The sequence below is a fragment of the Cucumis melo genome, chromosome 1, assembly GCF_025177605.1.
Source record: "Cucumis melo cultivar AY chromosome 1, USDA_Cmelo_AY_1.0, whole genome shotgun sequence".
In the NCBI taxonomy this organism is placed as follows: Eukaryota; Viridiplantae; Streptophyta; class Magnoliopsida; order Cucurbitales; family Cucurbitaceae; genus Cucumis; species Cucumis melo.
This window is the reverse complement of record NC_066857.1, coordinates 33992613-34019997: the sequence shown is the minus strand read 5'-3', so window position 1 is coordinate 34019997 and position 27385 is coordinate 33992613. Positions and strand designations below refer to the sequence as shown.

General features: G+C 31.2%; 3 protein-coding genes and 1 long non-coding RNA gene across 9 annotated transcripts; 1 reads left to right on the top strand and 3 right to left on the bottom strand.

Moving 5' to 3' along the window:
- Window positions 1–1628: 1628 nt before the first annotated feature.
- LOC103499976 (delta(24)-sterol reductase) lies at window positions 1629–5319 on the bottom strand. Of its 5 annotated transcripts, none has more exons than XM_008463157.3 (3): window positions 5132–5319; window positions 2744–4014; window positions 1629–2330 (listed from the first exon to the last, which is right to left on the bottom strand). In XM_008463157.3, the coding sequence occupies exons 2-3, from the start codon at window positions 3989–3991 to the stop codon at window positions 1878–1880; spliced, it is 1701 nt and encodes a 566-aa protein (XP_008461379.1). In that variant the 5' UTR covers window positions 3992–4014; window positions 5132–5319; the 3' UTR covers window positions 1629–1877. The 5 variants fall into 5 exon arrangements, with proteins under 5 accessions (XP_008461379.1, XP_008461381.1, XP_050943873.1 ...); XM_008463159.3 differs by having other exon boundaries at window positions 5061–5270; XM_051087916.1 differs by lacking the exon at window positions 5132–5319 and adding an exon at window positions 4395–5093.
- A 3672-nt stretch (window positions 5320–8991) lies between these two features.
- LOC103499977 (uncharacterized) lies at window positions 8992–9899 on the top strand. The gene is made up of 2 exons (XR_539955.3): window positions 8992–9395; window positions 9530–9899. It is a non-coding gene; the product is annotated as an uncharacterized LOC103499977 (long non-coding RNA).
- Window positions 9900–15777: 5878 nt separating this feature from the next.
- LOC103499978 (probable receptor-like protein kinase At2g47060) lies at window positions 15778–21299 on the bottom strand. Of its 2 annotated transcripts, XM_008463160.3 has the most exons (9): window positions 20968–21299; window positions 20784–20856; window positions 20206–20317; window positions 19590–19840; window positions 19375–19501; window positions 18893–19166; window positions 17828–17960; window positions 17636–17722; window positions 15778–16131 (listed from the first exon to the last, which is right to left on the bottom strand). In XM_008463160.3, exons 3-9 carry the CDS (start codon window positions 20288–20290, stop codon window positions 16021–16023), a joined length of 1068 nt encoding a protein of 355 aa, XP_008461382.1. In that variant the 5' UTR covers window positions 20291–20317; window positions 20784–20856; window positions 20968–21299; the 3' UTR covers window positions 15778–16020. The 2 variants fall into 2 exon arrangements, with proteins under 2 accessions (XP_008461382.1, XP_050943860.1); XM_051087903.1 differs by lacking the exon at window positions 20784–20856.
- Window positions 21300–23991: 2692 nt separating this feature from the next.
- Window positions 23992–26470, bottom strand: LOC103499979 (S-adenosylmethionine synthase 2-like). The gene is made up of 2 exons (XM_008463162.3): window positions 26247–26470; window positions 23992–25410 (listed from the first exon to the last, which is right to left on the bottom strand). Exon 2 carries the CDS (start codon window positions 25406–25408, stop codon window positions 24227–24229), a length of 1182 nt encoding a protein of 393 aa, XP_008461384.1. The 5' UTR covers window positions 25409–25410; window positions 26247–26470; the 3' UTR covers window positions 23992–24226.
- Between the last annotated feature and the right edge of the window lie 915 nt (window positions 26471–27385).

Here is a 27385-nt window from a genome sequence, read left to right as displayed (position 1 = left end):
CATTGATAGTCCTGGAAAATCATTTAAACAACGTAACTAAAATTTTAGTAAGAAAATCGATATATACTCTGAAATTTGGAAAGCTTGAATTAAAATTTTGAATATTTGTAATTAATACTAATTTATAAATACTTTCATATTTTGTTTGAAAAATAGTATGTGAAACTTTAATTGATGTAACTTAACAACGGATCAACGTAGACCTATTGTTAATATTACTTATTTGCCTTTGAAAATTGTCTATGTATTTATTCTTATGTGGGTAAACTTCTTCCGAGGAGAGTCTAAATTGATTCGTTTATGAAAGTATATATAGAAATTTAGTTGACTAAATTATAAGTTTGTATATTCGATGTTGATTTAGTTATTAGTTAGTGAGTTATAATAATTAGTGTTTGGAATGCATAATATTTTAATTTGGATATCAGCATTTTGTGTTTGACGTGGATATTATTTTTGTTTGAATAAGAAATAGTAAACATGGTAGTAAAGAAGAGAAGAGGATGAGAAAAAATCAGAAAATATCAAACACAAAGTAGTTTGAAATGATAATGTTTTTTAACCGTTCAAAATAGTATTTATCATAGTTAATTGTCGATTATAAACACTATTATATTATAGATGGTTTCTAAACATGAAGTACATGCCTCTGGTCGATACCAAATGATTTTTTAAATGCGTCACATTTCAAATAAAAATTAAATAAAAGATATGAGTAGGAAAATGAATTTTTTCCTATGAACTCCATGCCAATTCTTTCCCTCCTTTTGACATCCGATATCAGCCTCTCTCGCTCGAGATTGATTGAACACGAGTTGATTAAATTGGGTCTAATTAAGTTCTTCTAGGCTCCTTTGGGATCGATTGAGTTTATCTTCCAACCATGAATCTTATCCTTTCAAATTTAGATAATATAGTTTCAAATTTGCAATACTTTTATTTATATAAAAAAAATTGTTTCCATACTTCGAAAACTTTAATAACTTAATCTATATCTTTAAACTTTTTATTAGAACTATGTGTCCACTTTTATTATGTAACAACTTAATCTATTTATAAATAATTTGGTATTCAATCGGTCTACCGACCTATCTGCAAAAGAAATTGAAATTGTTAAAATTTAAAGTTGAGAAATTGAAATTGTTAAAATTTAAAGTTGAAAGATTAAATTGTTAAAATTTTAAAAATACATATAATAGACTAAACTTTTGTCGAACTGAATTATTGTTGTAATAAAAGTTTTGGGACCATAAGTGATTTATTGATCCATGCAAATTCCATCATTATTTAAGCCGCCAAAATTTATTTATTTCTCTTTTTAGTACGAACTGAAATTTATTTCAAATCTTGATAATTGTACAATTTAATGCTGGAAAGTTTAAATGACATTTATGTGGTTAGCTCAACACTTTAATCAATAATAATAAAGACGACCATCTTTTTTCTCTCAATTACATTGTAAGGTTTTAGGTACATTAACATTTAAGTGAATTTAATAGCAATAATGGTAACTAAAAACTCATTTAAGAGCATCATTTTGAAGTCATCTTAACGCATTTTTGTGTTATCCATAATTCATTTTCTAAAATATTCATCAAGATTACCTCATCTATGCATAAAACAAAGCATCAAAGAGAAACTCCAATGATAAATCCATCAAATTCAACCGTTCAAACTACAACAACATTATTCTCAAATTAACCACTCGGAGAGTCAAGGCGGGTTAAACAGGCAACTAAGATCTCAGATATGAAACTACAAAAGCATCAATTGCTTGAAAAAAGAAAAAAAAAAGGAGTACAAAAGAAGAAGAAGAAGAAGAAGAAGAAGAGAATTAAGTAAGAAAACCCACCAAATATTTGAAGCAAGAACTTGATTTAATTGGGTTGTTCCATTTCAGCATAAGTAGTTTCGAGATGAGCTTGTTCCGCTTCCCTCACTTCCTTCTCAGTTTTTCGACCTTTCTTGGTCTTGTAGTACACTGTCATAAAAGTTCCTACAGCTCCATATTTCTTACGGCATTGTTCATACAGCCCAGCATCATACATCTTCCAGAAATCTTTCTCATTCAATTCCGAAACCGCGTATAGAGCTTGGAATCCATGGTTTTCTAGAAGCCATTTCTCCATTCTACGAACAGCTTCGGCACCGTCGAAAGCTTCGCCCCTCAGGACAGGGCCTGGTGCATAGTAGAGTCCAACATCTGTGTACATTTGAGCATATTTCGTGTCGCCTTGTCGACTTTGTAACTCGAATCCTGGTTCCGGAAATATCATGGTTTTGACTGGAAGCTTGAAGATTCTGTGTGGGCAGAGCCAAACAGGGTAAACCTGTGCAAGATCACATAAACAAATTGTTATTGTTAACCAAATAAGCTGCATACTTCAATTTTATTCACCTCTGAAAAGACCGCCGCTTGCCTAAAGCCAACTCAAAAGTTTGGGGATTGTGTTTAATAAGGCCATGTTCTCTAACAAGACTTCAAATTTAGTATACAATAAGTCTAAGTTCTTAAATTAACAAATCTATTACATATAAAATTGAATTTTGTTCACTTATACTTTTATGCCTTATAAGATTAAATTTACAATTTTCTATCTAATAGATTTGTGGGTTTTAAAGTTGATATTTTAGGATCATGCCAGATAAATTGAAATTTAAAGTTCTACTAGACACAAACCTAAAAACATCAAAAACAAGCTCGTAATTTATGGAAGAAAAGTTGTATGGGGAAAAGGAGTACCTCAAACTCACGATGAGCCCACTCCAAAGCATCGGGAACCTTGTAAAGAGGAATAAGCATGTCTTGAATAATATGCATTTCATGATAATAATTTCTGATAGCTTCACCTTGAGTAGCTTTGAGCAGTGAAACTTTGGGAGGCATCATCCATCCCAATAAAAATCTGAACCACCATTGATCTGCAAAGGGAAGGATAAGCTTTCCCTCCCAATACAAAGACCTTGTGTGCCTATGATAATAATCCCTTGTAGGAATATACTCCACAAACTCCCCTTTCTTTAGTGCTGTAGATGCATGCTGGTAGAACCATGGTTTGAACCACCATCCAATCTGATTTATCACATTTCCCTTTTTCTTGGCCTCTTCTTTGGAAGCATATCTACCTGACATGACCACAGCTTCAGAAGGGGTATAAATCATAGTCTCAACAAAGTCAGGAACCTTTTCTGGGTTATCTTGATCTCCATCTCTAGGTGCAAGAGAATCCATATAAGCTTGTCCAATCTCTCTTAATGTCCCTCTAAAAGGTTTATATGTAACTTTCATATACTCTTTAACGTGTATGAGCTTAATCTCAGCAGCAACAAGAAGACCAATTGTCCCTTGTGACCATGGGATTGCATAGAAAAGATCTGAGTATTCATTATCTTTAGTAGCTCTAACAACTCGGCCATCTGCTAGAACAATCTCGTAAGCCACAACAGTGTCCGAGAACAAGCCATAGAGATGGGAGCTTCCTTCAATTCCATACCCGTTGATGAGTCCACCAACAGTAAGATCATCAAGTTCAGGAACTACAGCAAGAGCAAGATTGAGTGGAACAGTGGCTCTACTTATTTGCCCCATGTTCACAAGGGGTTCAACTTTGGCGATCATTCTGTCTTTGTCGATATCCAAAATATTCCGGAAAGCAGATAAATCGACCTCAAAGTGACGCGCTCGTTTGTAGTCAACATTTCGCATTCCAACAGCAATCCAAGGCTTACGAGCTGTGCAAATAAGTCCATCCTTTGCTGGGTTCCTTTGTTTAAGGCGCTTTACAACTTTCTGCACATTTTCATCATGTTCCTTTTGGCGTTTCTTATAGGACTTCCAGGCAGATCTGACGTCCCCAAGATATGTGAAGAAGTATAGGCTGAATGATATAGGAAGAACAACAAAAATAACTAAAATCCATCTGAATTGCACAAAGTAATCCACCCAAACCTTCTTCCTCTTTGGACGCAAAGGAACGTTTAAATCTGACATTGTTCTAAGAGATTACGCCTTCACTGCAAGTAACCATGAGGACAATTGGTCAAGATAGTTGCAAAAGATCACAAGTACGTTAAAATATCGCAAATATTTTAATCAAGAGTGAAGTTTTCATCAAAGAATGTCCTCCACAAAAAGATTTTGCACCACTACCGAGAAACTTTTTTAAAAAAAAATGGTGTATTAAATGACAATGAAAGAATCAGAGACAAAAGGAAAGTTAAAAAAGTATTTCAGCATTATAATTCAATTCAAACCGCATATCGTGTTAATTCATCTGATACAAAAATCTATTTATGCAGCGATTATTCCAAGAGAAGAGACAATCCAACATCCTAATATTTTTTGCCCTAACAGAAAATAAATGATAAATCAAGCACTCAACAAAATTCCTCACTCAGTTTCTCAGTAATAACGAAACAGAGGAACAGCAGAAAAAGCAGCACAGAGATCACTGAATTGCCAACATGACAACGAAGGAAGAAAATGTTGCATCGAAATAAACACATTTTTCTCAGCATTCTGAAAAATGAAGAAGTGAGAGGTTACCGGCGATGATTGAAGGTGGAGCAAAGAAAGTAAGAAGTAGAAAATCGTAAGGGCGTGGAAAGGGAAGCATAAACTTGAAAATTAAAGTAATAACCAGTGAAAAGCAAAATTATACACCGATTGAAACAAACAAGCGGATAAAGGATTCTTATCCTCAATTAAATTCTTCAACTTCAAAAGGAAAGAAACAAAAAAAAGTGGTGGAGAAAATCCAACAAAGGTACATCGATGCTTCAACAGTAAAGGAATTCAAGTACTCATCCTCGATATATAAGTTTCTCATTCCTTTTTCAGTGAAAAATAAAAAAGTGTTAAATGCATAATTTCTTTGAAAGAAATTCCGCCGTTCATTTACAGAAAAAGGATAACAGAAGTTGCAAGATCGAAATGATGACTCTTAGAAATTATAACCATACTTTTTGACGAAGAGAGAGAGAATGCGAGGAGCTTTTGGGAAAAAAAAAAAAAAGAAGAAGAAGAAGTAAGAACAAATGCAAGAACAGAAAGAAATTACGGTGAAGTAGAAGCAGAAACTGTTGGGAATATAGAGGGTGAAGAGTTTGATGGATAGAGGTAGAAGACTACCTGAAGGTCAGATAGGGCGAGGGCGAGGGCGAGGGCGAGGGCGAGGGTGATGTGGATGGCGACGGCGGAGGAGTGAAAGGGGAAGTGAGAATGATTATAATGTCGGACGTTTTATTATTGGCGCGCTCTTCACTATTCTCTCTCTTCCAGCCCCCCCTATTGAAATTATGACTCCACCTGTTCTTCATTAATATCTTCTCTCCATATTATTTTAATAACAACAAATCATAATCCCCTATTTTCAATTTTACCATAATTAACTTAACTTATTTCTATTATTACTTTACTTCATCTTTCTCTCTCTCTCTCTCTATATATATAATTATAATTATAATATAAGAAAAATTCTTCTAAAAAAAATTAATTTTATTTCTTAAATTTTTGAATCTTTTAATTTTCGTCTAAAATTGTTGTTTTATTTTAATCTTTTAAACGATGTTAAACTCGTATTTTCTTTGATGAACGAGACGAATGTAAAATAAAATAGAGTGAACTACCATATTAAATAAAAAAATGAATTTAATTTTTTTTTATATAAGATTGGTTTGTTATGTTTTTTATAACTTGATTTATCTAAGCAAATAACTTTAGGGACCTAAAGATTTAAAAATATATAGGTGAACTTATTAGGGTCGAAAGTTTGAATTTATGCAAAATAATATTATTAAGCTATAAAATGTAATTTTTATTGGATTTTTTATGTAACATTTTGATTCGGTTCTGGTGGTAGAATTTAATTAAATAAAAATGTCTTATTTTTAGAAAGTTACTTGGACTAAATTGGTGAGTATGATATATCAAAAAGTCGAATACAACTATCAAAATTGATCAAACAAAAAATGGTCCATATGAGATAAGGATGGATTTGCGGTATCAATTTGAAAAAAAAAATTAAATAGATAATATTTTTTAAAAGTTCATAAAGTTTAAACCTACTTAAATTGACTAACGGTGATTTGAACATTTACTAAGTTAACTATAGTCGGTTGCGGTGTTGGTTTTGTATATAAACCTCCGACCGATCAATGCTCATCCCTAAACTTAGAGCTCTCAAGTACATGTATGTACAGTACATTCTAATCCTACATATTTTAAGTTAGATTATAAAAAGAAAAAAATGCTTTTAAACTTTTAGTTTGGATAAAGAAAAATGTCCGTAAATTTTCAAGAATCGTCCTTAAAAGCTTAGAACAAAAAGTTAAAAAATACCCTCACGGTTACAAGTTTTGAATGAGAACCGCATTTTACTATATGAAAAGTAATTAGTTTTAGGGTGAAGCAAATTTATATAGAAAGATTGAAATAATGGGAGAATAATGATAGTAATCGAAGTATAAAAGGTAAGTTTGATAGGATATGTTTATTGTGTTGTGGTTGAAGTAGATATCAATTAATAAAAATGTCGTATTTAGAAAGTTAGTTGGACTACACCTCTGTCCATGCGTCTGTGCCTTTGTATCTTAATCATACATTTCTTTCCTTTGTCACATCATATCCATATTCAAAAAACAAATTTATATCTTTAAACTAAATAAATTATATATACCAAAGTTAAATATCCTTATCAGTTTTTAAAACCAATTTTAATGTTTTCATTTGTTTGAATTATATAGCTTCAAAAACGAAGTAATATGTTATTTATTAAAAAGAGGAAGGAACCTCACCGACAATCGAACAACCAATTGATAGAATACGAATTCAAGAAAGAAGGTATCGATGATAACAGACCTCATGGTTTTCCAGAAGAAAGCTTCTCCAACAGCTTAAAACAACAACTAAATATCCGAATTAAGAACAGATATAAGGGAGACACCATAGACATGTTTACTGTGTTTATGCAAATTATACCAGTATATATATTGACATATTACCAGGAGTATATATATATATATATATTTAAATTATACACATAGCCATAATGGGTATTGAATTAAATTTAGATGGGAACTATACAACTTTTTTAAAAAAATAAAATAAATTTGAAAGTGGGGAGAGAGAGAGAGAGAGAGAGAAAAACAAATATAGAAAGGAAATGAGAGGGAGGGAATTATGAAAGGGTAAGAGAGGGTATTGCATGGATAGGGATACAAAGTTACAACTCACCATGATGTTACCTATCAAACTTGGTATACACATAGCTAACTATAAATAAAACAATCAATTCAAATTAAATTAAATTAATTTCTTATTTTATTTATTTTGCATATATATATATATATATATATATATATATATATATATATATACACACACATTTACCTCACCTCTTGTCAAATTTGAATCTTAATTTCCATTTTTTTTCTCTTTTAAATATAGTTGGTGGTGGAGGATTCAAATCACTCTATCCTCGTTGTTTTAATATATTAATTTATCAACGAAGGTATGCTTGATAATAAAATTAAATTCTAAATTTAAACGAATAGTAATTTCATAAACTATTTATAAAATATAGAAAAATCTATCAAATTCTCTATAGTACTTTTTTTTAACAACGAATTTTAAAATTTTGTATTTTAGAAGGTGGTTGGTGGGAGTTTTTTCTTTCTTTTTAAAAAATTTGATTTTTTTTCTCATGTTGTAACACAGGGAACTTTGCAAAATAGCAATTAATTTGAAAGTATTAGCCTAATTGAGCTTATGTTTTTTATTTTCATATTTACTGATTTTAGTGAATATACGTTTGAGATCATTTGAATTCTGTTTCTTTAAACTGTTTTCAGTTTTTAATTTAAATTTTCCAAAATTTGAAAATAATACTTTTATTTATTCTTTGTATCTAAAATTTGAGTTTTAAAATTAAAAATACATAATTATATTAAATAAAAATAAAAACATTAAAAAAAATAGCCTTTTTAAGTTATAAACTCATTTTATTTTTTAATTAAATATATATTAGGTAATGTATTATAGGTTAAATTAGGATAAAGTTTAAGTTTTATCCCTATGATTTGGATAAAATTAAAACTTTAAAAGTTAATGTTATATATACTCAACTTAGTTGTTATTTTCTCTTAAACAATCCATATAACAGTCTCTATGAAAGTTTTATTATACTTTAAATTCTTATAATAAGCTAGAAAGTCTAAAGTTTAACTTACTTTAAACTATAAAAACTAAAATTTTAATTTTTTTCTATGAGTCATATAATATTATAATTAATATAAAAAAATTATTGATAATATTTGAAATTTTGTTATATTTTATAAATATTTTTTACAACTTTTCTGTTTAAATCCATTTTATATAAATTAATATAATATGTCACACTATAAAGTTTGTAGGGCTAAAGCTCTATGGTAAATGTGTGTGTAACGTAGTTTAATCATAACACATTTTTGTATTCATTTTAGTTTTGTACATTATTTGTCACATCATCTATATTTTAAAATCTTAGGATCTATGCAACCAAATAACTTCACTTAAAAGTAGTTCAATTAATTTTGTTCGACATTATTGACTAAGAGTTAAAAGACACTTAAATTATCTAAATCTCACTTTTTGTTGAACTGCACAAATATTCCATCAAGCAAAATAATATATCCATGTTCGACCCAAGTTTAATTGGGTTAGGTAAGTAAAAAAGATAGAAATTAGGTTCAAAACAATTAAATATATAACAACGTTGTAAAGAAAATGTAAATATAAGAGAATCTTGTCAAAATTTATCAATGATAGAAATATATGTTGATAGACCATGTTGATAAACAAACCATAAAAGTTCATGAACGATAGAAGTCTATCACTAATAAATTTTGTTATATTTACAATTAAAAAAAAAAAGAAAAAGCTAAAAATACAAACAAACTTAGAGTCTTAATTTAAAAGTTTTAAGTTTTGTTATTTGAATTATAATTGAGCATTTTAAAAGTTAAAAAAGATAAAAATAAAGATAAAAGATTCTCTATCGTTCACTCACATTCCTTCCTCACCTTTCCTCTTCATCTTCGTCATCTTCGTCGAGGTTGAGAAATTCCTTAAAAATGGCGTAACAAACACTTCTCCATCTCTCCGCCCCTAAAAAATCTACTTCCACTATGAATTCTATTTTCTCCTCCATTGAATTCCGTCTTCTACCATCACCAAATCCACCACAACCACAACATAATCTCCACATCTTCCACCAAATTCATCTTTCTCCTCAAACGACCTACCGTTTCAATTCAATAAAGACCAATTCAATTCTTCCAACTAATTCTCTAATTCTTGGAAACAGCACTATTCCTCCGGCACAATCCGGCGACATTTCTGTCCTACTCCAGACAAGGTTAGCCAAATTTCTCCTTTGTTTAAATTTGGATAACCGATGCACAAATTACTGAGAAGAACTAATATATGAGACAACTAATCTCTTAAAATTTCTTAAATATATATATATATATATTTGGGTAATTTGTGCAGCGGCGTACTTCTGATTGCGTATTTGATAGCGAATTTCATTTTCCCGGAGTTTATTATGAAGTCATACCGATCTGATGATGAGAGCGAGGGGAAGGGTGGGGGTGGAAGATGAAGAATCAAGCGGAGGGAGGAAGAAGCTTCATTTTATATTTGTGTGTAAGAAAATTGGGATAATATTATTGGGTTCACTGATTTTATTTTCCCATTTTGATTGAAAAGGGTAGTTCTTGTAGTTTATTTTTGAAAAATTTCAGACATATTTGTGGAAAGTAGAAGATGAAGATGAAAGGTGGGTAGAGGAAGAGAGAAAGGATAAGAAATGAGTTCCCATGAGAAAAAAAATTGTTAACTAAACTCTTCTTAAAATGTCCATTTGTTACTCTCTATTTTTTCTTTATTATTATTATTAAATTATAAAACTATTTAATTTTCAGTTTTTTTTACACATTTATTTATCCAATATCCAAATAAAGAATATGATAGAAGATGCAATGAGCCACCTTTGAGTATACTTATCAAGTTCGTACAAATATCAATTATTATGAATGAGAATTGAATAAACATCGGGTGACAAAATAATATATTAAATACAATGGGAGGAAAAGAAAAACAAATATAGAAAGAAAATGAGAGGGAAAGAATTATGAAAAGGTGTAGGGGATACACATACAACTCACTATGATGTTACCTATCAATATAGAGAAGATATTATGTGTAGTACATTTAAGAAAATTAAATTCATATTTTGTTTTTTTTTTTCTTTATTTCTTTTGCATTTTTATTTAACCTCAGTTTGTCAATTTTTTAAATCTATATTTGTTAGATTTAAATCTTTTTTTTTCTTTTTTATTTATAAAAAAAGCTTATATGATTTTGTAGCAAAGTGGTCAATTAAAAGAAATAAAAGTTCTCATAGAAATTAGAGGGTTTTTTTCTTCTTCTTTTAAACATATAAATTAGATAGTTATATTAAGTTGTTTGTGTTTTCCACTTTTGTGGAATATTGTATATTATAGTAGCAAATTTTAGATCAAAACTCAAAAAATATATATTAATGTTATTTTCACAAGTTTAAAACTTTTCATCTCACAAAGTTAAAAATAATTGTATTCTTAGAAATAAACTAACCAATATGAAATTCTTTAAAAATACAAAAACAAAAAATGAATATGGGGCCAAAAGAAAAAAAAAGGCCTAATAAATATAAGAAAAAAATGTTTTTAAATAGGGAAACTTTCGTAAATATAATAAGCTGGTAAAATATTTACGATCGGTATAACAAAGTCCATAAAGTTAGCTATTTTTTAAATATTTTAAATTTGCTCTTTCGTCCTTTTTCTCCTCTTCGTCTCTTCCATCGTCTTCTTCTTCTTCTTTTTTTCTTTCTTTCTTCTATCTTCGTTTGTTTCATCGTTTTTTTTTCAAAGTGTTATTTGGTTCATTGTGTATCAAATATAAAAAATCTATTTTTTTCAAACTTTTTTATTTGGTTGTTCAAAATCGTGTACTAAATATAAAATACTAAAAAAAATGACAATTTCGGTAGCCAAATCTAAACGATCATGTAAAAAAATAGCCAAAGCTAAACAATCTTGTACAAAGAATCCTAAAAAAGTTGTTTAGATTGGAGTAGCAAAATTTAAACGATGGTGCACGAAAAGAAATTTTAAAAAAATCGTTTAGCCAATCTAAACGATCGTATACAAAATATATTACACATTTTTGGTATTTTCTATGGTGGGCTTGTGGGCTTTTTTTGATTTTGAAATTATTCTATGCATCGTAAATATTTTGCCGCTTTGTTATATTTTTGAAAAGAATCATTTAAAATATAACAAAAATTAACTTCTTAAATATTTTTAACAATTTTTTAATTTGAAATTATTTTCCTACAAAAAGATCTTACCAAAATAAAAATATATTAATTGAAACAAACCCATTAGACTAATATGTAATTGTCTTATACCAAAAGTCCTAATCGTAGAGTTCAATTCTATGGTTAGTTCATTAATTTAGTTTTGTTTTTAGAGTTTTTAATTTGTAAAGTTAAATATTGGTCCATTTTGAATATTATTCAATCAGATAGAATATACACTATTCTTTATAAAACATTAGATTATGAGGTTTAAATGTTATATTAAATTGAAAAATTATAGCAAATAGTATCGTCGGGAAAATAATCAAAATATACAGCACAAGTCTTTAAAATATTTGCAAATATAACAAACATTGATTAGTAATATTTTTTTCTAGAATTATTTCAGATTTACCCTTCGGTGCATGTATTTTCATCACTGATAGCAACCATCATTAATAATAATTGACAACACATTTCTAAGATTGCAAGTTATCACTAATAGCAGTTCTTAGTATTGACAAACTAAGTGATAACAATTGATAACACGTTACTCAAATTAAAAGTTATCACTAAAAGCAACATCATTATATTGATAGCTGTTGATAACACATTTCTCAAGTTAAAAATTATCGCTTATACCAACTATTAGTGACATTTATTGATAGCAGTTATCAGCGATAACAACTAATATAAGTTATCGGTTTTTGTGTTAGGCATGAAGTTTTTAGTCTTTTACCAATTTAACGTCATATATGAAATTTTTTGTGTATTATATATTCTATTATTTTTAAGTAAATGTCGTTTATGCAACTTACCCTTAAATTTATTACGATCATTTTACTTAAAAGCATTTTAAGTTGAATTAGCAATAATAAATATGTTATTTAAAATGAATGTAGATCGATAAATGTTTAGGTAAACGTATGCATAAGCTACAAAGACAAAATTATTATGTTATCATTTTGATATATATATATTTTTTTACATGCACTAAATTGTTGCAAAATTAAAAGTAGAAAGACTAATATTAAATATAGTTACGTATTTGTCGAGTGGTTAAATTATTGCAATTTTAAAAGCGATTATCGAAATAAATGAGATTCTTAATTGTTTACTTAGATTAGCTAAGTAGCTAATTTATCATTATTTAAAATCAATAATTATCTTTTAAGCACAGTAATAACGAAGTGAGTGAGGACTCAAACTAAGTTTACTTTGGTAGTAACGAAATCGAAATCGTTCTTCGAACAAGAATTTGAGAACATGTAATTAATTTTTTTTTTTTTTATAATGAATGTTAATTAGTTATAACTACCAAATGAATTGATTGTCATCGGAGTAAATCAAACCTACTTTCCATATAATATTGAATCTCTTTCTCATTTTACAAATTTTCTGGTGGGCTCTCTCATTTTTCAAAGTGTTACCATATGAACAGAACTTTATATTAGAATAATGGAGGCTGCAACTAAGCCTACATAATCAATAATATGATTTTAAAACTTAACTACTTTTAGAAGAAATAATACTTGATTTGTTGTTTAGAAAGTACTTTTGTATATATTTGTGCACGCTTATTTGAAAATTTAAACTTTAAACTTTTTCACGGGACATATGTTTAAGCTAAACAAACTCGAACAATGAAAATTAACCGAACTAATGACGACAAATACTTAAGTAAGTAAGGTTGGAATATTTTAAATTTGTATTCTATTACCAAAATGAACGAAAAATGTGTTATCAACTTCAAGGTTAAAGATTTTGAATTTTAATTTCTCTCCTCTCGTCCTATGTTGAGAAAGAGAGCATGTTTGGAGCAAATATTAAAATATCGATGTCGATATTGATATCTATATTGTAATTTCACAAATATATTGGTAAAATATCGTTATCAACATATATTTGTGTAGATAAAAAAAATTAATTAATAATTATATGCTATTTTGAGTATGTTTGAAGAGGTGAACAGTAATTGGATTACTGAAAATCGGAGTGATGTTGATTGGGATCTTGAAGTATGAAAACGGTAGAAATGAGAGTTGGAATGAAAATTACCGAAACAGAGAGAGTTTAGTCTTACAAAACAAGACCAAAACACTCAATTTAAACATGAATTTTGGATTACATTGCATTACAAACCTAGCTAAGTTAAATGGATCGTGTTATTAGTATACACATTCATATATGGATTTTCTTTTATATTTGTGTATTTAGAGAGAAAATGATTTAAATAAATGGCACTTGAAGACTCAACAAACCTTTTTTTTTTTCACTTTTTAACGGTCGAAACTCTCAACCTTTTTTTTCTTTTTTTCTTTTTTATCTTTTTTCTTATATGATCTTGAGTCGAACCTTTGACCTCCCGACAACTACACTATTTTATCAAATACTTTTGAACCCATCATATTTTTCTAATTAAATTTTATCACTACAATATTTAAATAAAAAGATTCTTATAAAATCTTGGATTTAGACTGTATTTGTGATCATTGTTAATCCTAAAAGTACTTTTCACTCAAAAAGTGTTGCTTTTATGAACACACAACAATTTGATAACTTTTTTTAAAAAAAAAAAACCGCATAAATTTGTTAGAAAAAAGTACTTTTTGGCCCACAATGTGGTTGAGGTTGTTTTAGTAGACACACTTCAATAATAATTATTTCAATAAGAAAATCTTCAAAAAAAAAAAAAGAAAAAAAGAAAGTGCTTCATGTCTAACTGCTTCATCGCTCCAAAAGGCATTTTATTTTGGTACACTATCTATTAGAGAAATTCTAAAATTAAAATTTTAAAAATGATTTACAAACAAGTATGAAGTACATATACATGACTTTTTAGAAAATTACTTTTCAATTATTTCAAAACATTGTAATTTTAAGTGCAACTACTTGGGACCATATATTAAAAATTGTATTTGACATGCTAAGGGCATATTCCTAAATAAGTATAGTCCAAGTCATTGACAGTGAAGTACTTATAAAGCACTTTTTACCACTATAGAACCTAACATCAAGATGGTTCATTATGGATCATTTAGTATTCAACTATTCATAACTTCCAATTACTTTTTGGCTAAATTAAAGTCTATCCAAAAATGTAAACATATAATTATACCCAAAACTACACAACTTGGCGACTAAATATACCCAAAACTACACAACTTGGCGAGCTATAACGAAAAAGTGTTTATTTCATTTTTTTCAAAGACGTGTTTATTTCTACCGTGATTTTTATCCTTATTAAAGAAACGTGATTCTTAGCCAAGTTTAGGTAACAAAAATAAATTTTTAAGAAATTACATTTTTCTTTTTCAAAAATTTTTTCTTTTTGTTTGTTTTTAAAAATTGATTGTGAATGGTAACTTTATTTTTTTTTTTAAAGAAAATTGGAAAGGAATAATGATGGAAAAAAACAAACATAAATTAAAAAAAGAAAAAGTAAAAAAAAAAAAAAACATGTTATTATCAAAGACATAAGGAAACAAAACAAATTTCAAAAACTAAAAAGCAAAAGGAGAGTAACGAGTGTTTCGATAATTATCTTACATGTTTTCAATTTGTTAAACACACGGTTTTTTTTTTATTTGTTAAATTTGAAACAAATTTATAAGTTTAAAAGTTAAATAGCAACAATTTGATCAAAACAAAAAATTTGTCAAAATTAATTTTCCTCCTCTTTAAAATTTATTAACCTTAATTTTATGAGCACAACAAAAACTAAGGAACAAATTACAAAAGCCACCTAAGGAACAAATTACAAAAGCCACCCTATTTAGTTGTAACTAAACTCTTAAACTTTCAATAACAATAATTAAGTCCCTAAACTTTTACAAGTTTTAGAATTGGACTTACAAATGAATTATTCAAACTTATATAATCAATAGAGTAGTGTAAGTTTGAGAATTAAATCTTAAAATTAAGGCAAATTTGAATCTCAATTTTTAATTTTGAAACTTAAAAAATATAATTACAGTGATATGAAGGTGAGGTTTTACAATTTACCCGTAAAACTAAAATATTCAAGAAGTTACTAAATACAAGCGTGATAGTAGAGAATTGAGGGGAAAACATGTAATTTTAATTTATAACTTTATTTTGAAGGGTCCAAACCGAAAAGAGAGAAAAAAAAGAAAAAAAAAAAAGAAGGGACGTGCAGTGTGTCAGATGGAAAAAGTTCAGCCCGTGAAGCTAAAGAAAAAAAAAAGAAATAGAATAGGAAAAAAGCTAATAACTTTACTTTACCCTTTTTTTCTTTATTTTGTGTGGGAGAGAATGGGCCATCATGCACGTGGGTGAAGAGGCAAAAGAAGCACATAAACGAGAGGCCAACCAAGAGAGAGAGAGAGAGAGAGAGAAAAAGAAGAAGAAGAAGAAGAAGAAGAAGAAGAAGAAGAAGAAACGACGACACGTCGTTCATATATGACATAAAAAAATCATGATTATGGTATCTCACTGTTTTTGTAAACAAATTGATGATCACCCACCACCAACTAAAAATTGAATACCCCCGGGTAATAATTTGGAACCCTCACGTCACGTGTCAGCACGTGGACCCAAGAAGTAGTAACAAACAAGAATCCACAGGAAAAGTAAAAGAGATAAAGAGAGATTTTAAAGAGTTGGTGGTTTCACCTCAAGGGCCAGGACGGGCATTTAAGAGAGGTTGAAGAGCTTTGACTACAATACTCATGTTTGGTCTGAAATCTGCTTCGTATTGAACGCATAATGCAGCCACTGCTGCAAACTGTAAAACACGATCCACTAACCAAAATCAAACTGCTTCTTCCTTCCACATTCGTTTTACGAATTACTTATTACATTTTTCTATAAAAGATCTGGCCTAGTTTTCAAAAATAATAATAATAATAATAATGTAGCTTCATAATTGTCTGTGTTTGTTTGTAAATTGAAACCCATATACATTTTTAGAAAAAATTATTTTTTGAAGCCGACATAATGTGTCTCCTTGTAGCTATTGAATGTGACTTTTAATTTTAGAAAAAAAAAAGTATACACTTCTGTGAGGTTTTTTGAAAAATATAAAAATTGATAAACTATTTCCATTCTACATAATAAAAATACTAAATGATAAAATTTATTAATTCTTCCATGAATATTTTGTAAATGTTCTATTTTTGACAATTCTATCTTTTTAGATTTTTGGTATGGTTTCTTTGATGGCTCTTGAGTTTCAAAATGTTAGATTACACATTTAGGTATTAGATTTTGAATCTTTTCCACTTTAATTTTTTAGAGTTTCAAAGTGTGTTACAGTTTTATCGTTAAGATTTGAGTTTTAGTTTAATTTTTAAATTTCAAGTTTTACACTTTTAACCCTAATAATCATCCGTTCTTTGACATATAAGCTTAAAATAATTATGAATGGAGAAATATAAATTTGTTTTAACAGTGATGACTCTAAAAAAATGAAAATAAAACTGTAAATAGAAATCTCAATACCAAATTGAATTAAAATTCAAATCTCAATGGTGGCTAGTTGGATTTTGTTTTCTTTAAATTAGGCTGGGTTTGAAATACTCGAAAGAAATAGTTTCTAAAAGCTAATTTTTCTTTTTTAAAATTGAGCTAAAAATTCAACTTTTTGTACCCGAGAGAGATGAAAATCATGACAAAATTTAGCAAAAAAAAAAAAAACATAATAAAATTTGAGGAAAAATAGGACTAAGTTTTCCAAAAATAAAAATGGAAGAAAATGGTTACCAATTACCAAATGGAATGGGTGTGAAATCTATGGACTAATCTTATGTGCTAAAAAATGGTTTTTTTAAAAAAAAAAAAGAAAAGAAAACTTTTCAAGTATTTTCTTTTAAAATCCATCACCCACATTGTGATGAAAATGGGGAATCAATGGCAACCTCAGTGATGTGGGGTCCTTTCGTATTTCATAATTCTTATCGGTTTTGTAGCTACCAGTTTTTCTTATTTCTCTTTCCAATTTTCAAATAGTTGGTCAAGTTTTTTTTTTTTTTTTTCCTTCTTTCAAATTGTTGGTAAAGATTTGAACTCTGTGGCTCTAGGTAATTGAACATGTCCTCTTCGGGCTCTGTTCCCCTTCCCCTTAGATAGAGAAATGTTGGTTTAATACAATTTTTATCTAAAACTAGAAAAAAAAAAGTAAAAGGAAAAAGAAAGGGAATCTCACACAGACAAGTAAGGAGAGAGATAGAAAAAGGAGAGATAAGATTACCAAACATAAGCAAGAAAATAACAGTATGTGTATGTGGTACCTTAGCAACTGACTTAGGAGGGTACTCATTTCCTAGTTTTGCATCAACACACTGCTTAACTTTATCTTCGCAAAGTTTGGGCGTGGCCTGATAACGTTTCAAAAAATTTCAAAGTCTCAAGCTGCTCAGAAATTAGGTAGATAAAGGGAGGAAGATTAGAAGAGTATAAGCATACAAAAGTAAAAAACATACCCATGTCACGAGGCTTTGCTGTCCTCGAGGTAATGTATGATCAACTGGCTTTCTTCCTGTCAAAAGTTCAAGCAGGACAACACCAAAGCTGTACACATCACTCTTGGCATTCAATTGTCCAGTCATTGCGTATCTGTAATTTTCAAAATGGGAAGCCACCCACAACATTTAGCTTATTGATAATGCTATATTATGATTATGTAGTGATGTCTTACATTCAAACTTGGAAAATTAATTATAGGGAAGCAACCTGCAACTTTCGATTATATCAATAATGATATTCATGTGTTCAAAATCATCTGCAGTTTTATTTTTCTCAAGGATCTTCTATTAGTTGCTAATGAAGTCTGTTGAGTTGTGTTATTTCATATCTAAGATATGATACAACAGAAAAGGTATTAAGCCAAATTCGTTACCAAGATGAGAGAACACTCCCCAAGAACAAAGTAATAATTCAAATGATATTCAAAAGCTCTCTATTACAAGCCTAAATTAGCTAATTATAGACAAGCAAATAAGAAAAACAACTAATTAATCACTAATTAATCCAAATTAACAACTAAACTAAATGTTACCTAAAATATAATGATTATCCTAATTCTCCTCATTAGTTGAGCCGGCAGTTATTAAATATTATAGCTTGGGAGTTGGCTGTCTTGATGTAAAAGAAAAAAACTGCAATTAGCGGCTAGAGCTAGTTAAGAGAACTTTTTCTTCTCGGTTAATTCACAATCTTTATAAAGGTACCATATGTGAATTCTTTGGTGCATCAAAGAAGCAGGGTGGTTTTTACAGTGGCCAGGCCAAGTGGGCCATGATCAGTAAGTTGACCCAACCACTAGGCCCTAGTCTCTGTTTCCTAGTTGTTAGCTGTACCTTTTGTGTGTATTCGTTTACGGGGAGCCCATTAACCTAGTGCTTGAATGGGCTAAAATAGTTAGATATGGGAGAACATCTAAGCAGTAAGCACCTTTAATTTCAATATGCCAGTTTCAAGCGTGGGATTAAATGCAGAAAAGTGAAATTCACACTGAAGTATGTGAAATAACATCAGAATCAACTTACTCCGGAGCATGATAGCCAAAGGTTCCAAGAACACGGGTGGAGTGAAGCCGTGCAGCCATATCAGGGGCTTGGTTTGACAAATCAAAGTCAGCAATTTTTGCCAAATCATCATCAAATATTAGTACGTTGCTGGATTTTATGTCACGATGGACGATATGAGGATCGACCTTTTCGTGCAAATACTCCAACCCCTTTGCAGCACCTACAGCAATTTTTACTCTTTGTGCCCAGGAAAGAACAGGGCCGGGCTGAGATCCTTTGACTCCTTTCCTCCCTGCATTGGACACATGTCATGATAATATCAATCAGCCTTCAAAGCATTAATCAAATACAACTGCAGAGGGTATGCAAACTTGAATTTCTCAATCAGATTGCATAGGCAAGCAACCCACCTTGCCTTCGTTTTGAGGAATAATGAAAGAAAATAACAAACAAAGATCATGCATTCAACAACTCAACGCTCAAATGTTGATCACATGTACCGTGTAAAATGTCATGAAGAGATCCGTTTGAAGCATACTCATATGCAAGAATTCGAGAATTGCCACCAACACAGTACCCAATCAAGTTCAGAAAATTTTCGTGCTTTAGTCTTGAAACCATGGAGACCTATTAGTTTGAACAATTAGTCAATATATATAGTGATGACTAATTTTAAATAACACACTACAACTTGAATTAGTGTAGTCAAAAGAACCTGGGACAAGAATTCATCATCTGATTGTTTGCTAGCATCCAACTTTTTGATTCCCACAGTCTGCCCACTTTTAAATACCCCATAGTATACTCTACCGTAGGAACCCTCTCCAATCAAACAGTCGGCATCAAAATTTTTGGTAACCTCCTTTAGTTCCTCAAATGATATGGCAGGGACTTCAATGGGCAGGATTTTCATTATTGGAGGACTTTTAGGTGCCGTTTGCCGTTTGTGATAGCTTTCATCAGTTCCTACATGATAAAGGTTTACTTTTTTTACTATTTTGTGAAATCCTATTCCACTTGAAAGAGACAAGAACAGAGACATTAGACTGTTCTCAATTTTATACAGAAGTACAGAACACACACAACGAGAAAGTTCAAAAAGAATCAAACACATATCACAGTCGCATTAAATGGCATAGAGATAAGGCCTGATATCCTCCCTAATACGCTAAAGGAGCATCTAAAAATCAAAGTGATAACATTTCATACGTAACATAAATCCGTGTTCAGACCAGCAGCTCCTGTTGATTCCATTCAATGCGTTTATGAATTATGGTATGAGAATATATCACTCTCAGTACGGTTGAAATTTAGTGCCTTGCTACGATTACCTGCTGAAGTTTTTACTTGGTACGTGTTGCTATTATCAGCAGCCTTCTGGATAGCATCTTCTTCGCAGCAACCAAAGCATCCCATTGTTTTCTTTATTGACAGATGCGCCAACTGATGCCAAAAATAGTAAGTCAATAAAAATCATTGGAAATCTTTGTCCATCTTCAAGTGCAAAAATAGTCGTTAGAACAACTAATTACTTTATGGTCTTCGTCTTACAATATTGCTTAGATGACATTACAGAAAACGAAAAAATGTCGTCGTTTAGAACAGATGATCAACAGCCTTACAAACAGGAAGTATTAACCAGAAATGTGTTCAACTTCACACGAAGAATTCAAACAAACACTAGAGAACCGGAAATTAAACAAATATTAACAAGGGCTCGCAAGAACACTGATTGACATTGGGTTGGATTTCGAAAAATATATCTAGCTACATCAAAAGAAAGAGTAAAACAAACCAATAAAAAAGAAAACGTTCCGACAAAAAGCCTCACGTACATGCAGTTCTCAGAAAAAAAAAATCGTTATCAAGAAGATTAACATAACTAACGAAAAAGAAGGCGATAAATCACCTCGTCGATCACAATTCACAAGCTAAAACTCCGAAATCCTCACTGATAGCAAATTGAGCCTAATTTTGCGGACCTAGTAAAGCAAAGCACAACAACATCATGCATGTTCTTTAACATTTAAAGAGAAGAAAACATCAGCGATTCAATAGGTAGCTAGTAAAAATGACAAGAAACCGATTCATACCGTTGATCAGATATGAAATTCCACAGAAACAAGTCCACAATGCTTCAATCAGAGTAACGACAGGTCGCTCGCGTTCAGAACGGAGGCTATAATATAATAATAAATACACCAAAGCGAAAACCTCAAAGCAGCCGACTACTTGGTAGAACGAAGTCGTCGAGCTATCTTTGACTTGACTTCGTTCAACTTCGCCAGTCGTCCTCCTACTTCCGATCAACTTTTTCCGACGACTTTAGCTTCCTACTTCATCTTCCGTTTGTAATACGCATTGAGACAGAGTAATTACGTTTCATATTCATCCATTTATTCCAAGCAGTAACTGCAAATGAAGAGAACTTTGGGGGCAACGATTCGTAGATAAAAGAATTTGAGCCTCCACTCCAATTTAAAATCGCAGCCGTTGATCTTTGATCGGTATTTTGACCATCGAAGTCGTAAAGATCGACGGCTGAGGATGGCTTTGGAAAGTGCAAGTTGATGGATGAGGTGGCGGAATGGTATTGATAGGAGAGCTGTAGTTGACCAAGAAATTGGAAAAACGACAAGTCGTCTCACATGGAATTAATATCTTATTACTTCATGTCGTTTTTTAATAGTTTTGATTAATGTCAAAATTGCTGTTAAAGCTGAAAACATAATAATAATAATAAAGGAATATTCTAAATTGAGAGTTGATGAAATATTATGGATGGTAATCAATAATTATATTGGTTTTAAAAATGTAGGTCAAATTAAATGATAACGACAAAACCGTTTATAATAATGTATTTTGTCATTTCTAAATTTTTATATTGATATCTTTGACTTTACTAAATAAAGTTACAATTGAATGTAATAAAATTAAATCGATTAGATTATGATATATAGTTTATTGTTAAATTATATTCATATATTAAGCTTAGAACATGATTTTTAGGTGAATTGAGTTGTATCTATAACTAATGCAAGGTTTAAGGTTTAAAAAGGGAAAAGGGTTATAGAACAAAGCAAATGCAATTTTCGAAAATGGTGGTTTAAATTTTGACGTGACCAGGTAAATGTAAAAGTCAAATTTCTATAGTTTTACTTTTAATTACTGTAAAGTAAGTCTAAGGACAGTCAATTTTGTGCAATTTTGGATTAAAATGGTTTTAGTGATATGGGCCCTTTGGCCCAACATGGTCCAGCGAGCCAGCCCATATTTAGATCTTATTAAAGCCGACCCAAGTTTGCCACTTGAAAATTTTCTATCTATATTCAAATTTCTCAAGTTTTTAAGAACCAAAAAATCACATACATTAGAAAGAAATAATTCAATCACACATATTACAAATTGTACTCTCCATACAGTTAAATGCTAATCAATTCATTCCAAGAATCAAATCAAGTAAAGTTTTACTTAAGCAATCCCATTTATTCACAGTTTTCTCACACTTCCAACTAAATAGTTTTACGACAAAATCTAGAAATCGATTGCTGACCCAATTTGAGTATCACCAATCCACAGGATAGACCTCAATAGAAAACTGAAAAGTAACGATAACAAGTGATTGAGTTTAGTAGTTCCTCATATAGAATTATTGACTCTAGGGATATAGTAATATGGAATAAACTAAATTATATTGTTTCAAGCACCGACATAACCAGAAGCTTTCCTTGTTTCAAAAAGATCGAAGACGATGGGTTATTTATGTTTTATTTGATGGTGAAGCAAAATGAAAGCTAAGCATCAGTAATTCTAAGAATTCCTAAAGGGAAAATTTGAGAACGTCTCCTACATTACTCGTAATATTTGGAAGTATTTATATAATTTCATAGAGTCATTTGGTTTGAATGCTACATGAAGAATATAGATCAAATGAATGAACGAAAAGACCTAAGATATCTATTTAGTTTACAAAGATTATTCTTTCTTCTTCCATTGCCTCCCTAATTTCTACATTAACAAGAACAAGGCAAGTCTTCGTCATGGCCCATTCTCGCAAAGAAAATGGACGTATCAACTTAATAAGTATCAATCGATGGACACTCAAGATATTTGCAAGATTTTTCTCCCGTTAACCCATGAATTTAAGACTCGAGAAAATTATGTTTTTAGTCTTCAATATAGGAGGGATGAGTTTAGTTAAGTTTTGATAATTATCGCCATGTTTTTTTAGAATAAATGTGCTTGCTTTTAAGTTTTTAAAATATGTTATTCTAAGTCTCCAAATTTTTTTATATATGTTTGAAAGATATTTAAATAGTATTTTAAATAACTATATATATCATTTTAAATAAAAAGATAATTTTTAGAAATTATCAATTCTTTGGACAATTATTTTTTGAAAACATATAGTTATTTTAAATCATTCAAATAAATACTTTAAAGACATTTTAGATCTATTTTTAAAATTTAAAACTAAAATTTATATTTTAAATCATACACATATTCACATATTCTTCAAAACTTAGGTTTAGGAGAATTTTCTTATGTGGAAATCTTTTTTTTTTTTTTTTTTAATAATTAAAGTTACTAGTAATTTCCAAAATCAGATTTTCTTTTTCTCATTTTTGGTCCCTACAAAAACCAAAAACCTATGTTCAAAATGAAAGCAAGTCCAATTGACTAAGCTTTGACTATATCATTAGCTAAAGTTTGATTTGAGAAAAGAGGGTTTTGAGAGCCACAATATAATATTTTTAATAACTAATAACTAATTCTTTTCTAGATTATTTTATTTAAGAAAATGGTTTTTGGTCACATTGAGTTTCCAATTGAGGTTTATTTAAATTCCCAATCTTATTATTGTCTCTAAATTGATAATTAAAGATGGACATCACCAATTATATGCTGACCTCAATTGACATGTAATTTATTGAAGAAAATGCACAGGTTTGACATTAGACAAACAAAAAACGTCAAAACATGTAAGCAAGTAATGACGCTTTAATTTATGGTAGAAGCCAATGTAATATTTATATAATTATCTCAACTTTAATTGTATAAAATGTTTTAATTTGATGGTTGTTAGGTTTATGATTAGGTCAGTTAAGCAAGTAGGGTTACTTAACAAAATGCTTTTTCATTCCATTGATAGTATTTAGAATTTTAAAAATATTACAAGAAAATTTAAACTAGGAAAAGGAAATAGAACAAATATAATTTGCTTTTGGAGAACATAAAGCAGCAGAAAAAAAAAAGAAAAAGATAACACGAAAATCATTCATGAGGAAGTAACAACAATCCCAGATATTGAATTGTAAGGAATTAGAGACCACCAACCGAATCCTATCCGATTTAAGATTGAGGCTTCTCCCACTTGAGTGGCTTCACAGTTTCCCAGGTGAAATCTGGGTCGTCCCTTCCAAAGTGTCCATATGCAGCAGTCTTCAAGAATCTGCCATTGCCACCCCTCTTTAGATCAAGGTTGATGGTGATCATTCCCGGCCTGAAGTCGAAGTTCTCCTTCACGATTTGCAGGATTTCCTTGTCGGGGATCTTCCCGGTTTTGTATGTATCGACGAAAACGGATAGTGGCTCTGGCACACCGATGGCGTAAGAGACTTGGACAATGCACCTACGTGCAAGCCCACTGGCGACAATGCTCTTAGCAGCCTGTCTCACAATGTAGGCACCACTCCTGTCGACCTTGGTGGGATCCTTTCCGGAGAAAGCACCACCACCGTGAGCTCCCCAACCACCGTAGGTGTCGATGATGATCTTGCGTCCGGTAAGACCTGCATCACCATGGGGGCCACCAATGACGAAACGGCCTGAAGGGTTAAGGTGGAAGATGGTCTTCTCGTCGAGGTACTTCTCGGGGATGACTGGCTTGATGACATGCTCTTTGAGGTCTGTGGCGATTTCGTCATTGGTGACGGTTTCGTCGTGTTGGGTGGAGATCAGAACTGTGTGGACACGGACGGGTACCATGGCGCCATTGTCGTTGTAGTATTCAACAGTGACTTGGGTCTTGCCATCAGGTCTCAACCAGGGGCAGGTGCCATTCTTTCTAACTTCAGTGAGGCGAGCACCCAATTTGGTGGCGAGGACATGGCTAAGAGGCATCAATTCAGGGGTTTCATCAGTGGCATAGCCAAACATGTGCCCTTGGTCACCAGCGCCAATCTCCTCAGGGCGCTTTGTGAAGTGGCCGTGAACACCCTGAGCAATATCTGGGCTCTGCTGCTCAATGTTAACCAGGACCTTGCAGTTGTCAGCATCAAGACCGACATCGTCAGAAACGAATCCAATGTTTCGGCATGTGTCACGAACAATCTTTTCATAGTCCACATTGGCCTTGGTGGTGATCTCTCCAAAGACCATGACCATGTTAGTCTTGCTGCAGGTCTCACAGGCGACCTTGCTGTCGGGGTCCTGAGCTAGGCAGGCGTCAAGCACCGCATCGGAGATCTGGTCACAGAGCTTGTCGGGGTGACCCTCATTTACGGATTCAGAGGTAAATAGAAAGGTCTCCATCTCTGAAACATAACAAAACACCATATTAGTTCGTGTACAAAAAACATTCAGTTCATTAGTTAAGTTTTAGTCACATCAGTATTGCTTAAGCTTGAAAATATCAACAGTTACCACATAGCACACTTGAAATCAAGATAGGTTTATAGAAATCTGGGTAATACAAGCACAGATTCAGAAGATTCAAATAAAATTATAGAAACTTTTAATGAATGGAAATGACTCGACGAATCTGAACAACCAAACAGGTTCAAAATCAGGGAAACAACAAAATTAAAATTATAAAACACAAGATCTGCCCTAAGGAATCCTACAATCATGTAGAAGATGACTGGATCTACAATTCAACCACAGTAACAGTCCCTTACCAAATCCAATTACCGACAAAAAACTTAGTTCTAACCAGAGATCTAGGGAATCATGAAACCGTAACACGAAAACCGTGGAAAACAAGTGCGCCTACAAAATTTATTTTATTTACAAACCGGATCGAACCATTCAACAATGACAAATACAAGCTGACAAACGAAACATAGCTACCAAAAGACAATAGAAAACCCCAAGGCCCGAGATCCAGAATCTCAGAGAGCAAAAAACAGTATCGAAGTATCATTCACTAATTCCCAAAGAAAAAATCAAAAGCAACTGTCAGATCTGGAAGAATTCACTTCTCAGAAGAAGAGAAACAAACTTCAAACAAATCTACCAGTACCACTAGAATACAAAAAGAGAAAATTCCCCTAAATTCTTTCATAAACCATCAAAGAAATGAGGAAATGAAGAATCACAAGCATGCTCAAAGCTTCAGTAAAAGAAAAATGGTGGAACAGAGCTCGCAAACCTGATGAAATCGGCAGCGTAGATCTGGAAGAGAGAAAGAATTCGAGCTAATACGCCAACCGAACCAGAGCTCTATTAGAAGGCGAAGCTCAACGGTACAAGGACTACGAGATGAACAAAGCGGGTATTTATAGCGTCCAGCCACCTTCCCGGCAACCGGAATAACCGGTCGGGATGCCCTAGGGAGCCAATAGGGAGGAGTGTAGGGACTAGCCATGGAATTTCGAAAAGATTCTTCCGAACCGTTGGACCTGGAAGATCGTGGCCGTTCAAATAGAGTTGGTGAAGGAAGATCCAACGGACAATATTTGATACTAGCATTTCGATGACGTGTCGGGGTTATTGCCGATTTCTAATCCGGCTTCAGCTTCACGCGCTTCCTCCGACTAAGGGAGAGTCAACGACTTTCATTTTATTCTCTTTTTACTATGGTAATATTTTTTTTTCCGACGTGGAAGGACACGTCAACAACGTGGTGCATGCTGGCTTGCCAGTTTGAAAACGAAAATATCCCATTTATGTCAATTTTTCTTCCAATTTTTTTTTTTTTAAGTGAAAAATATTTAGGATTTGATTAAGTTCGGATTTCATAAATGCTTTTGGTTTTAAATCTTTTAGTGTCGCTTTTAAGAACATGTCTTGGTTGATATGATGCACTTGAAGACTTGATGTTACTATTTATAGTACCAACAAAAATTACTTCAATTGTTTACAAAGGTTTGTCGGTGAAAATGAAATGTTGAATTATTGGTTTTGGTTTCAATAAAAAGTAGATTTCTAAAGCTAGTGTATTTGTACTTGTTTTAGTTTATTGTATTAGAGTTTACGACAATAAAAAGTAAATGAGGAATCTTTGTACGAGGAGAAAACGTTTTAGGTATTATCTTTGAGATATTTAAACTTAAAAAAAAAAAAAAAAAAACAAATAGAATATCTTGGTACATAATTTTTCATTTACGACTCTTTTTCACTAATTTGGTTGAGATATATTATCGAAGTTAGAATTGACTGATTAAAGTACTAGCATTGGTAGGTGGTGTTCAACTGAATATACTCTAATACCTAAATTAGTGCATAAATATATAGCTTGGGTTAAGCAAGGAAGAATTGTTTACCCTTTACATTTATTTTATAAGATCG

Excerpts from the sequence above, each read along its gene's own strand:
- LOC103499976 (XM_008463157.3), bottom strand. The coding sequence starts at position 3,991 with ATGTCAGATTTAAACGTTCCTTTGCGTCCAAAGAGGAAGAAGGTTTGG. Across the intron at positions 2,331-2,743 it reads GGGCTCATCGTGAGTTTGAG|GTTTACCCTGTTTGGCTCTG; the intron begins GTACTCCTTTTC and ends GATCTTGCACAG.
- LOC103499978 (XM_008463160.3), bottom strand. The coding sequence starts at position 20,290 with ATGGGATGCTTTGGTTGCTGCGAAGAAGATGCTATCCAGAAGGCTGCT. Across the intron at positions 17,961-18,892 it reads TTTGGCTATCATGCTCCGGA|ATACGCAATGACTGGACAAT; the intron begins GTAAGTTGATTC and ends TGAAAATTACAG. Across the intron at positions 17,723-17,827 it reads AGCAAAGCCTCGTGACATGG|GCCACGCCCAAACTTTGCGA; the intron begins GTATGTTTTTTA and ends AAACGTTATCAG.
- LOC103499979 (XM_008463162.3), bottom strand. The coding sequence starts at position 25,408 with ATGGAGACCTTTCTATTTACCTCTGAATCCGTAAATGAGGGTCACCCC.